General features: G+C 39.0%; 1 protein-coding gene across 1 annotated transcript; it reads right to left on the bottom strand.

Moving 5' to 3' along the window:
* Positions 1 to 11,892: 11,892 nt before the first annotated feature.
* Positions 11,893 to 13,206, bottom strand: LOC133241805 (olfactory receptor 8B3-like). Its single transcript, XM_061407723.1, has one exon. The coding sequence runs from the start codon at positions 12,831 to 12,833 to the stop codon at positions 11,907 to 11,909; it is 927 nt and encodes a 308-aa protein (XP_061263707.1). The 5' UTR covers positions 12,834 to 13,206; the 3' UTR covers positions 11,893 to 11,906.
* Between the last annotated feature and the right edge of the window lie 534 nt (positions 13,207 to 13,740).

A 13,740-nucleotide genomic window follows, 5' to 3' on the forward strand; every position in this document is an offset into this window, starting at 1 on the left:
TTCAGAAAATGAAGATCATGGATCTGGTCCCATCACTTCATGGGAAATAGATGGGGAAACAGTGGAAATAGTGTCAGACTTTATTTTTGGGGCTCCAAAATCACTGCAGATGGTGACTGCAACCATGAAATTAAAAGACGCTTACTCCTTGGAAGGAAAGTTATGACCAACCTAGATAGCATATTCAAAAGCAGAGATATTACTTTGCCAACAATGGTCCGTCTAGTCAAGGCTATGGTTTTTCCAGGAGTATGGATGTGAGAGTTGGACTGTGAAGAAAGCTGAGCACTGAAGAATTGATGCTTTTGAGCTGTGGTGTTGGAGAAGACTCTTGAGAGTCCTTCGACTGCAAGGAGATCCAACCAGTCCATTCTAAAGGAGATCAGCCCTGGGTGTTCTTTGGAAGGAATGATGCTAAAGCTGAAACTCCAGTACTTTGGCCACCTCATGCGAAGAGTTGACTCATTGGAAAAGACTCTGATACTGGGTGGGATTGGGGGCAGGAGGAAAAGGGGACGACAGAGGATGAGATAGCTAGATGGCATCACTGACTCGATGGACCTAAGTTTGAGTGAACTCCAGGAGTTGGTGATAGACAGGGAGGCCTGGCATGCTGCAATTCATGGAGTTGCAAAGAGTTGGACACGACTGAGCGACTGAACTGAACTGATAATGCATTCAGTTATAAACGTGACAGAAGCTTGCTCAGTCTTTCCCTAGGAAAAGAGTCCACATATAATAGGGACCTGGAGAATTGCATTTACATCCTGTATCTTAATCTGTCCTTAGTCCCTTAGAGATTCAATAGTTTACTCAAGTTTTCCATTCACTCTGGGATTCCCCAGAGAAGAGCCAGACCTCCCATTTTCTGTTTATTTAGATTACAGTAATGAAGAGGAAGCCCTAGTCTCTTTTTTTACTAAAGAAACAGCTGATGCAAATACAGCTAATACGGCCAATATGTAAGAAGTTCAGAAACTTGTTAAGAAAATCTTTCACCTAGTTCATGCATGAAGCCAGACATATTGAAGCTGGGTGTAAAAAAATTGTGTTTCTGGACAATAAGATTCAGAAATGAGTCCTAACAAATCAGTGCTAGTGCTGTGCTTACTGGCTCAGTCTTAGCCAACTCTCTGAGACCCCAAGGACTGTAACCCACCTGGCTCCTCTGTGCATAGGGATTCTCCAGGGAAGAATATTGAAGTGGGTGGCCAGGCCCTCCTCCAAGGGATCTTCTCAATTCAGGGATCGAACACATGTGCATAGTAGATGGATTCTTTACCATCTGAGAAACCAGGGAAGCCCAAGAATACTAAAGTGGGTAGCTTATCCCTTCTCCAGGGGATCTTCCTGACCCAGGAATTGAACTAGGGTCCCCTCCATTACATGTGTATTCTTTACAAGCTGAGCTACCAGGGAATCCCAATTAACTGGCCTATCAATGACTCACTTATAGGAAAAGTGTTCCCTGTGAGATTTCCTAATCCATAAATTCTCTACACAGTCTAGAAATTAACTCTTATTAGAAGGAGAAAAGGATCACTGGGTCTTCAGGAGAAAGCTATCTTTTAATTTTATGACTTTTAAAATAAAAATTTTCTTCTATATCAGAATTGGAACCGTGCAAAAAACTCAGGTTTGTGAGTTCCCTCATCATTTTTGGTGTCTGCACCAGGGGTGGAGTTTATAGTGAGACTGTATCTCAGCCTGTTCTATCTACCTCAGTGTGGCCTTTTCCTCACCTTTGTGAAGAAGGTGCTCTGCTAGTTTACAGATCTTTTTCAGAGGTGATTGTTTCTTATGTAGCTGTAGATTCACTGCATTCATAGAAGGATGTGAGCTTAGGATGTTCCCATGTCAACAACTTGAACCATATTCCCTAAAATTGGGCTTCCCTGAAAGCCCAGTTCATAAAGAATCCACCTCCAATGCAGGAGACTCCAGTTCAATTCCTGGGTGGGGAAGATCTTCTGGAGAAGGGTTAGGCTACCCACTTCTGTATTCTTGGGCTTCCTTTGTGGCTCATCTGGTAAAGAATCCTCCTGCACTGAGGGAGACCTGGGTTCAATCTCTGCATTGGGAAGATCCCCTGGAGAAGGGAAAGGCTACCCACTCCAGCATTCTGGCCTGGAGAATTCCATGGACTGTATACTCCATGGGGTCACAAAGAGTCGGACACCACTGAGTGGCTTTCACTTTCACTAAACGTATACAGTCAATTTTATCTCAATAAAACTGCATAAGTATGAAAAAGTTACTATTTAACAAAATAAGATATTTTATTTTTAAATGACAGAAAATGTATGACCATTGAACTTCTCCGGTAGTCCAGTAGTAAAGAATCCACCTGCCAATGCAGGGGACATGGGTACAATTTCTGGTACGGAAAGATGCCACATTTTCTGGGACAACTAAGCCCATTTGCCACAGCTATTGAGCCCTTGGCCCACAACTACAGAAGCCCATGTTTTAGACCCCAAGTGCTGCAACTATTGAGCTCATGAGCTTCAACTTGAGAGCAACAACCACTCACCACAGCTAGAGATAGTCCAAGCACCTGTTTGGAACAACTTATGTGTGGGAATCTATCTCTCTAATTGTAAATTTTGTGAAATATAAATGAAGATCAAGTATTTTTAATTTAAAAATTTGGTATCACATTTATTGGGGCTCTTCTGAGAACATTTTAAGGCTTCAGAAAAGATCAGATCAGTCACTCAGTCGTGTCCAACTCTTTGCGACCCCATGAATCGCAGCACGCCAGGCCTCCCTGTCCATCACCAACTCCCAGAGTTCACTCAGACTCACGTCCATCAAGTCAGTGATGCCATCCAGCCATCTCATCCTCTGTCTCCCCCTTCTCCTCCTGCCCCCAATCCCTCCCAGCATCAGAGTCTTTTCCAATGAGTCAACTCTTCGCATGAGGTGGCCAAAGTACTGGAGTTTCAGCTTTAGCATCATTCCTTCCAAAGAAATCCCAGGGCTGATCTCCTTCAGAATGGACTGGTTGGATCTCCTTGCAGTCCAAGGCACTCTCAAGAGTCTTCTCCAACACCACAGTTCAAAAGCATTAATTCTTCGGTGCTCAGCTCTTCTTCACAATCCAACTCTCACATCCATACATGACCACAGGAAAAACCATAGCCTTGACTAGACGGACCTTTGTTGGCAAAGTAATGTCTCTGCTTTTGAATATGCTGTCTAGGTTGGTCATAACTTTTCTTCCAAGGAGTAAGCATCTTTTAATTTCATGGCTGCAGTCACCATCTGTAGTGATTTTGGAGCCCAGAAAAATAAAGTCTGACACTGTTTCCACTGTTTCCCCATCTATTTCCCATGAAGTGGTGGGACCGGATGCCATGATCTTCGTTTTCTGAATGTTGAGCTTTAAGCCAACTTTTCCACTCTCCACTTTCACATTCATCAAGAGGCTGTTGAATTCCTCTTCACTTTCTGCCATAAGGGTGGTGTCATTTGCATATCTGAGGTTATTGATATTTCTCCCAGCAATCTTGATTCCAGTTTGTGTTTCTTACAGTCCAGCATTTCTCATGATGTACTCTGCATATAAGTTAAATAAACAGGGTGACAATATACAGCCTTGACGAACTCCTTTTCCTATTTGGAACCAGTCTGTTGTTCCATGTCCAGTTCTAACTGTTGCTGCCTGACCTGCATAGAAATTTCTCAAGAGGCAGATCAGGTGGTCTGGTATTCCCATCTCTTTCAGAATTTTCCACAGTTTATTGTGATCCACACAGTCAAAGGCTTTGGCATAGTCAATAAAGCAGAAATAGACGTTTTAAGGCTTAGTACACAATAAAAGGTAAAAATATCTTAATTTTTATATTGGTTGCATGTTGAAGTGATAACATTCTAGATCTATTGAGTTACAGGAAACATTACTATATTAATGTCACTCTTTCTCTTTCAGCTTTTTAACTCAGCTGGCATAAAGCTTGAAATCACAAGTGGGACTTGAAGTATATTTAAATTGGATATCACTGGTCTAGATGGTGCTTAATAGGTTTAATTTTTTAGTTGATTACTATTGCAGCTAATTTCTCTTTACAATATTGTGTTAGTTTCTTGCTGTACATCAAATACAATCAGCCATACATATACATATAACCACTCTTTTTTTTTTTTTTTAATTTCCTTCCCATGTAAGTCACTACACAGCATTGAGTAGAGGTTCTTGTGCTATACAGGAAGTTCTCATTAGTTATCTGTATTACTCATAGTAGTGTTTATATGTCAGTCCCAATGTCCTAATTCATCCCACCTCCTCTTCTTCTTTTTGTTTTTGTTGTTCAGTTGCTCAGTCTTGTCTGACTCTTTGTGACCCCATGGACTGCAGCATGCCAGGCTTCCCTATCCTTCACTATCTCCCAGAGTTTCCTCAAACTCATGTCCTTTGTCGATGATGCCATCCAACCATCGCATCCTCTGTCATCCCCTTCTCCTCCTGCCCTCAATGTTTCCCAGCATCAGAGTCTTTTCCAGTTAGTTGCTTCTTGGTATCAGGTGGCCAAACTATTGGAACTTCAGCTTCAGCATCAGTCCTTCCAATGGATAGTCAGGGTTGATTTCCTTTAGGATTGAATGGTTTGATCTTGCTGTCCAAGGGACTCTCTGCGACCCTATGAACTATAGCCCACCTGGCTCCTATGTCCATGGGGATTCTCCAGGAAAGAATACTGGAGTGGGTATCCACTTCCTTCTCCAGGGGATCTTTCCAACTCAGGGATCAAACCGGGGTCTTCCACATTATAGGATGATTCCTTATCTGTCTGAGCCACCAGGGAAGCCTCTTCTCTTCTTAGTAACCAAAAGTTTGTTCGCTACATCTATGACTCTATTTATGTTTTACCATTTTAACTAATGGTAGTTAATTGCTACCATTTTTCAGGATATAATTTAGGAACTTTCTGGTCTGTGACTCAGAGGACCATTGCTTGTTAAAACTAGAAAACCAGAGCTTTCAGTTCTGTTTATTACATAAGTACAGTCAAATTCCAAAGTTTACCTGGTGGACTCTCAGTTGTGAAATTTCAATAATTTCCCTTGTTACTTTTCAGCTCTATTCACAAACATTAAAAAGCAAAAACAACTAAGAATATCTATGCTGTGCAAGTAAAATACCCTGACTTTATTGCCCTCTTTTGAAAGAAGTCCAAATAGATAGACACAGTACTTATTGCTAACTAATACTGTTCAAATTGCTCAACTCTCTGCTAAGTTATCTCCTTAGAAATGTCAACACTCTTTATTATAACAAATAATATTTAAACTATTTTATTAATTTTTTCCAATTAGTCAAACACAAATTGCTTTCAAGGAAACTTTATTTTTTCTGTAAATGAAGCACATTTCATTTGCATTTGGATGTTAATGAAAGATTAGTAACTGGGTTTCAGCCCTTTTGTGGCCACCTCGAATTATGATAGAACATATAACATAGTGGGCACACCTCTGAGATGTTCACAGATTTCCAAGTAGCACTGATATCTTTCATATCTGTTTATATACACTCACTTTTCCTTCAACAAAGAAAACAAGTTTTTCAAAATGAAGAGTAAATAAAAGAAAGGAAAAAAAGCAGAAAGCTGAATCCAAGATCAACTATTTCACATAACTAGAACTTGAAAGGTTGAAATAAATTATATTAATATTGGGATCAGGGGAGGGTTATGAGTGATCTTTTTAAACTAAGACAGGGTTTAGCGATCTCAACATCCAAAAAACTAACAGACCAATAAACCAGTTATACTGAATTTTAAAATAACTGAATAGTGTGTGGAGACTAGGAATGTGGCAAATGGTGAATATCAACAAAGGTATTTTAGAAAATATTTAAATTCTGATTTGATACATTGAATTGAGGATTTTTAGAGTTGACTTTTTTAAACTTTTTTCCCCAAAATGATGATAACTCAATATCCTTTCCAGAAAAGCCAGGGTCACAACTTGGTTTATTCATCCAATATTTTTAAAATTTTTTTAAAAATTTCTCATTGCTGTACCAGCTGCAGTTCAAGGTTTTCACACCTAAAAATCCAAATGGAAATAGCATATGGAAGCCAACAAGAAGGTGTTATTTAGTCATTTCCAACTCCTCCAGTCCTGTGGGTTTAGTTTTTTTTTTTTTCTTTTCTTTAATTCAAGTAAATTATGCTTTTACCATCCAAATAAATTATGTGACCACCACAATATATCTAGGGCCTTCCAGAATGAAGAAAGCAATAGGTAAACTTTTCCATTATCTAACATTCTCCATTCTAAATTTCTTTTTCCTAAATTGAGTTCCAGTTATCCCTAGCTATTTTATCTCCTGGGGCCTCCCAGGTGGCTCAGTGGTGAAGAATCTGCCTGTCAATGCAAGAGACAAGCGTTTGATCCCTGGGTTAGGAAGATCCTCTGGAGAAGGAAGTGACTACCCACTCCAGTATTCTTGCCTGGAAAATCCCATGGACAGAGGTGCTTGGCAGGCTAGAGTCTATTGGGTCACAGAGTTAGACGTGATTTAAGCTATTGAACAACAATTTTTTAATATAAATTTATTTATTTTAATTGGAGGCTAATTACTTTACAATATTGTATTGGTTTTGCCATACATCAACATGAATCCCCAAACATGGCTATAATTTTCCATCTTCATTTCCAAACTAACGTATGGACACTGTGCATTATAATTTTATCAAGGCTTTATGTAGAGGATCATGTCATCTGCAAATAGTGAGAGTTTTACTTCTTCTTTTCCAATTTGGATTCCTTTTATTTCTTTTTCTGCTCTGATTGCTGTGGCCAAAACTTCCAAAACTATGTTGAATAGTAATGGTGAAAGTGGGCACCCTTGTCTTGTTCCTGACTTTAGAGGAAATGCTTTCAATTTTTCACCATTGAGGATAATGTTTGCAGTGGGTTTGTCATATATAGCTTTTATTATGTTGAGGTATGTTCCTTCTATTCCTGCTTTCTGGAGAGTTTTTATCATAAATGGATGTTGAATTTTGTCAAAGGCTTTCTCTGCATCTATTGAGATAATCATATGGTTTTTATTTTTCAATTTGTTAATGTGGTGTATTACATTGATTGATTTGCGGATATTGAAGAATCCTTGCATCCCTGGGATAAAGCCCACTTGATCATGGTGTATGATCTTTTTAATGTGTTGTTGGATTCTGATTGCTAGAATTTTGTTAAGGATTTTTGCATCTATGTTCATCAGTGATATTGGCCTGTAGTTTTCTTTTTTTGTGGGATCTTTGTCAGGTTTTGGTATTAGGGTGATGGTGGCCTCATAGAATGAGTTTGGAAGTTTACCTTCCTCTGCAATTTTCTGGAAGAGTTTGAGCAGGATAGGTGTTAGCTCTTCTCTAAATTTTTGGTAGAATTCAGCTGTGAAGCCGTCTGGACCGGGGCTTTTGTTTGCTGGAAGATTTTTGATTACAGTTTCAATTTCCATGCTTGTGATGGGTCTGTTAAGATTTTCTATTTCTTCCTGGTCCAGTTTTGGAAAGTTGTACTTTTCTAAGAATTTGTCCATTTCTTCCTCGTTGTCCATTTTATTGGCATATAATTGTTGATAGTAGTCTCTTATGATCCTTTGTATTTCTGTGTTGTCTGTTGTGATCTCTCCATTTTCGTTTCTAATTTTGTTGATTTGATTTTTCTCCCTTTGTTTCTTGATGAGTCTGGCTAATGGTTTGTCAATTGGAGAACAGTGTGGAGATTCCTTAAAAAACTGGAAATAGAACTGCCTTATGATCCAGCAACCCCACTGCTGGGCATACACACTGAGGAAACCAGAAGGGAAAGAGACACGTGTACCCCAATGTTCATCGCAGCACTGTTTATAATAGCCAAGACGTGGAAGCAACCTAGATGTCCATCAGCAGATGAATGGATAAGAAAGCTGTGGTACATATACACAATGGAGTATTACTCAGCCATTAAAAAGAATACATTTGAATCAGTTCTAATGAGGTGGATGAAACTGGAGCCTATTATACAGAGTGAAGTAAGCCAGAAGGAAAAACATAAATACAGTATACTAACGCATATATATGGAATTTAGAAAGATGGTAACAATAACCCGGTGTACGAGACAGCAAAAGAGACACTGATGTATAGAACAGTCTTATGGACTCTGTGGGAGAGGGAGAGGGTGGGAAGATGTGGGAGAATGGCAATGAAACATGTAAAATATCATGTAGGAAACGAGTTGCCAGTCCAGGTTCGATGCATGATGCTGGATGCTTGGGGCTGGTGCACTGGGACGGCCCAGAGGGATGGTATGGGGAGGGAGGAGGGAGGAGGGTTCGGGATGGGGAACACATGTATACCTGTGGCGGATTCATTTTGATATTTGGCAAAACTAATACAATTATGTAAAGTTTAAAAATAAAATAAAATTGGAAGAATAAAAAAAAAAAAAAAAAAAAAGGCTTTATGGACACTGGAATGTATTTAAAATAATTAATGCAATATAAATTCAGATTGAAATAGTATCATGACCATTCTCATGGGGAACCTCTTATATACTGACCGTGTGTCTCTCTGAGTCCTGACATATTGCCATGATTTAGGCTCCTTTTTCTTCCATGTCCTGTTCCTGAATTACATATAGTTACACACTTTCTAAGCTCAATTTTTAAAATTTTGTTTCAGAAAAAGTAACTTCCTTGTTTGAGCCAGTCTTCTCCCCAATATATTAACCCAAAATTTTCCTCTGTCCCAACAAAAAGCACAATCAAATTATTTTCTAGAAAATAACTAAAACAGTGATAGCCACACTGAGGGAAATTCATTTATCATCTTGGGACAAGGCAGAGTCACCTTTGAAATTAGCAGTGTTTTCACAAATTCCACCATTACTAAAATAATAGTAATAGAAGAAAGTAGCAGCAAATAGATTACAAAGTAGCAAACTTGAAATGAACTTTCCTTTATAAAGCTAGGTGACTTAAGTAAATCTATCAACTCTAATCTTTATTTTTGCATGTGTAATAAATATAGTTTGATGAACTGTTATGTCAACGCTTGACTATACTAAGGTTAAAAAAAAAAAAACTTTGCTAAAAGAAGCCTGAAGCATAGCATTTATATATGTAAAATGGATTATCCTTGATAGTCATCATAGAACCTTTAAACTCTGACATTCTTGCCAGATGGAGCATGAAAATAGTAGAAATATTTAATTCATGCTTTTAATAGCAAGTGGCAGATTAAAACACCCTCAGTGATACAATGACACTCAAGTGTTACAGAATGCCATTATTTGAAGACCATGTATAATGTTCTAGAAAATGAAAAAACAGTTCAAAAGTGACAATTATATAAAAAGACAGAGATAATATTATGATTTAATTAATGCTATTATTAAACAGGAAAAAAAGGTATAGAAGATATTTTGTAATTGTGAGAAAAAAAAATAAAAAGACCTACCCCAAAAAGAATAGAAATTGCTTATGAATAAAGACTCAAATTCACATATTGCTGAAGCCTGGATTGGAGAATTTTGAGCATTACTTTATTGTGTGAGATGAGTGCAATTGTGCTGTAGTTTGAGCATTCTTTGGCATTGCCTTTCTTTGGGATTGGAATGAAAACTGACCTTTTCCAGTCCTGTGGCCACTGCTGAGTTTTCCAAATTTGCTGGCATATTGAGTGCAGCACTTTCACAGCATCATCTTTCAGGATTTGAAAGAGCTTAAATGGAATTCCATCACCTCCACTAGCTTTATTCGTAGTGATGCTTTCTAAGGCCCACTTGACTTCACATTCCAGGATGTCTGGCTCTAGGTGAGTGATCACACCATCGTGATTATCTTGGTCATGAATATCTTTTTTGTACAGTTCTTCTATGTATTCTTGCCACTTCTTAATATCTTCTGCTTCTGTTAGGTCCATACAATTTCTGTCCTTTATCGAGCTTATCTTTGCATGAAATGTTCCCTTGGTATCTCTAATTTTCTTGAAGAGATCTCTAGTCTTTCCCATTCTGTTGTTTTCCTCTATTTCTTTGCATTGATCACTGAGAAAGGCTTTCTTATCTCTTCTTGCTATTCTTTGGAACTCTGCATTCAGATGCTTACACCTTTCCTTTTCTCCATTGCTTTTTACTTCTCTTCTTTTCACAGCTATTTGTAAGGTCTCCCCAGACAGCTGTTTTGCTTTTTTGCATTTCTTTTCCATGGGGATGATCTTGATCCCTGTCTCCTACAATGTCACGAACCTCAGTCCAAAGTTCATCAGGTACTCTTATCTATCAGATCTAGTCCCTTAAATCTATTTCTCACTTCCACTGTATAATTATAAGGGATTTGATTTAGGTCATACCTGAATTGTCTAGTGGTTTCCACTACTTTCTTCAATTTAAGTCTGAATTTGGCAATAAGGAGCTCATGATCTGAGCCACAGTCAGCTCCTGGTCTTGTTTTTGCTGACTGTATAGAGCTTCTCCACCTTTGGCTGCAAAGACTATAATCAATCTGATTTTGGTGTTGACCATCTGGTGATGTCCATCTGTAGAGTCTTCTCTTGTGTTGTTGGAAGAGGGTGTTTGCTATGACCAGTGTGTTTCTGGTTTTAGAAAAGGCAAAGGAACCAGAGATCAAATTGCCAACATCCGCTGGATCATAGAAAATGCAAGATAGTTCCAGAAAAACAATTATTTCTGTTTTATTGACTATGCCAAAGCCTTAGACTGTGTGGATCACAATAAACTGTGGAAAATTCTGAAAGACATGGGAATACCAGATCACCTGCTCTGCCTCTTGAGAAACCTGTATGCAGTTCAGGAAGCAACAGTCAGATCTGGACATGGAACACCAGACTGGTTCCAAATAGGAAAAGGACTATGTTGAGGCTGTATATTGTCACCCTGCTTATTTAACTTATATGCAGAGTACATCTTGAGAAACCCTGGGCTGGAGGAAGCACAGGCTGGAATCAAGATTGCCAGGAGAAATCTCAATAACCTCAGATATGCAGATGACACCACCCTTATGGCAGAAAGTGAAGAGGAACTAAAAAGCCTCTTGATGAAAGTGAAAGAGGAGATTGAAAAAGTTGGCTTAAAGCTCAACATTCAGAAAACGAAGATCATGGCATCTGGTCCCATCACTTCATGGGAAATAGATGGGAAAACAGTGGAAACAGTGTCAGACTTTCTTTTTCTGGGCTCCAAAATCACTGCAGATGGTGACTGCAGCCATGAAATTAAAAGATGCTTACTCCTTGGAAGGAAAGTTATGACCAACCTAGATAGCATATTCAAAAGCAGAGACATTACTTTGCCAACAAGGTCCGTCTAGTCAAGGCTATGTTTTTTCCAGTAGTCATGTATGGATGTGAGAGTTGGACTGTAAAGAAAGCTGAGTGCCGAAGAATTGATGCTTTTGAATTGTGGTGTTGGAGAACACTCTTGAGAGTCCCTTGGACTGCAAGGAGATCCAACCAGTCCATTCTAAAGGACATCAGCCCTGGGTGTTCTTTGGAAGGAATGATGCTAAAGCTGAGACTCCAGTACATTGGCCACCTCATGCAAATAGTTGACTCATTGGAAAAATCTCTGATGCTGGGAGGGGTTGGGGGCAGGAGCAAAAGGGGACAACAGAGGATGAGATGGCTGGATGGCATCACTGACTCGATGGATGTGGATTTGGTTGAACTTTGGGAGTTGGTGATGGACAGGGATGCCTGGCGTGCTGCAATTCATGGGGTCACAAAGAGTCAGATACGACTGAGCGACTGAACTGAACTGTACTGAAAGACTCAAATTTCCTTTATCAGGTTAAGGAAAAAATAGGATCAGAAAGATGCAACAAATAATATATAATTGAAACACAGAATCTCATTGTCATATAACCAACTGCACAGACAGATACTTTTGATCAAAACTATCTCTTATTCAGGGTTTTTTTCAGAGCGAGCTTAACATCTTTGTTCCTCAAGCTATAAATTAAAGGGTTCAGTAAGGGAACGGTATTAGTATAAAAGACAGAAGAAATTTTCCCCTCATCTTTGGATCCATCAGAAGATGGTTTGAGATACACAAATGCACTTGACCCAAAGAACAAGGAAACAGCAATTATGTGGGAAGTGCAGATGCTAAAGGCTTTGGATCTTCCTTCCATTGACTTGATGTGGAGGATGCTGGAAAAGATGAGACCATAAGAGACAAAGATGGTGAGACTGGGCACAATGATATTGATGCCCACCACAATGAAAATTACCAGTTCATTGACATGGGTACTTGTGCAGGAGAGTTGGAGAAGAGGGAGCACATCACAGAAAAAATGGTTGATGATGTTTGCATCACAGAAAGTCAGTGTCAACATGTTTCCGGTGTGAGCCATGGCACCAGAAAATGCCATTAAGTAAGAACCAAGGACAAGGCTGGAACACACTTTAGGGGATATGATAACATTATACAAAAGTGGGTTACAGATGGCCACATAGCGATCATAGGCCATTGATGTCAGCACATAGATTTCAGAAATAGCAAAAAAGCACAAAAAGTAAAGCTGGGTCATGCACCCCATGTAAGAAATAATATTACTCTTTGATATAAAGGTAACCAGCATTTTTGGTGTAAACACAGAAGAATAACAGAAATCTATGAAGGACAAGTTAAAGAGGAAAAAGTACATGGGGATGTGTAGATGTGAATTCATCCCAATTAAAGTTATCATGCCCAAGTTTCCCAACACAGTGACTGTATATATTACTAGGAACAGGAAGAACAAGGGGAGTTGGAGATCTGGTTGGTCTGTTAATCCCAACAGAAGGAATTCAGTCACAAATGAACCATTTCCAGAAGCCATTCTTCTCTAAGAGAATCTGGACAGAAGAGAAAGAATTACACAGAGAAAAATTCAACTTTCCCACAACATCTGTTCTCAAAAGAATGCTGCATGCACTTGTAAGATCTGAGACCTGACCAATGTGGACCATAGTCTATTTTACCATTATCATGAAACTGAGTGACTTGGGCATTCTTTCATTAGTCTTTATAAGCTGTATGAGCAAAAACTATCAGAACTTAGCCTGTAGCATGAAGCACTTTGGTTCCATATGCAAACATGACTGCTGTAAAAACCACAGGATTGTGGAGAAGTTTGGATCAGGACATAGTCACCCTTCTCTCTTTCATCAATTCTTCTTTCACATGATCCATCTCTTCACAGTAAAATTGGAGGCAGCAACCCCACCAACCTGGTACTGACCTCCAACACATATTAGACTTGGTGGAGTAAGAATCAAGTAGATTTTCTAAACCAAAACTAAGGGACCAGAATCTAGGAGGGATTAAGTTACTGCTCCATGTCACAAAGTAAAAAAACATAAAGAAGAGTGAGATGTCCTTTGATGGAACTGATTGAGATAACACATTCTCTGAACGAAATAACATCTTTAAACTTTCCCAGCACCCTTCCTTTAACATATTCTTCTGCCAGTTTCACTGAATCCCAGGGCTACAAAAATAAAAGTCATCTATCTTAGGTCCTTGAGCATCCATCACAAAAGGCGGGCATTAATATCAGTGGGATTCAGAAACTCACCTTTCTTAGGCCATCAACCTTGCTATTTCCTTAACCTGATTTCTTACCCCCATATCTTGGAAGAGCAACTTCAGGCACTGAGGCTTTATTTCCTTTGTTTCTAAGAGGATTCAGCCTACACTTAATGTCTGATATGCCCCATAAATTTTTCAGAACTACAGCTCATAAT

This window comes from Bos javanicus, chromosome 29 (genome assembly GCF_032452875.1).
Source record: "Bos javanicus breed banteng chromosome 29, ARS-OSU_banteng_1.0, whole genome shotgun sequence".
NCBI lineage: Eukaryota > Metazoa > Chordata > Mammalia > Artiodactyla > Bovidae > Bos > Bos javanicus.

Coding starts and splice junctions, on each gene's coding strand:
- LOC133241805 (XM_061407723.1), bottom strand. CDS start 12,833: ATGGCTTCTGGAAATGGTTCATTTGTGACTGAATTCCTTCTGTTGGGA.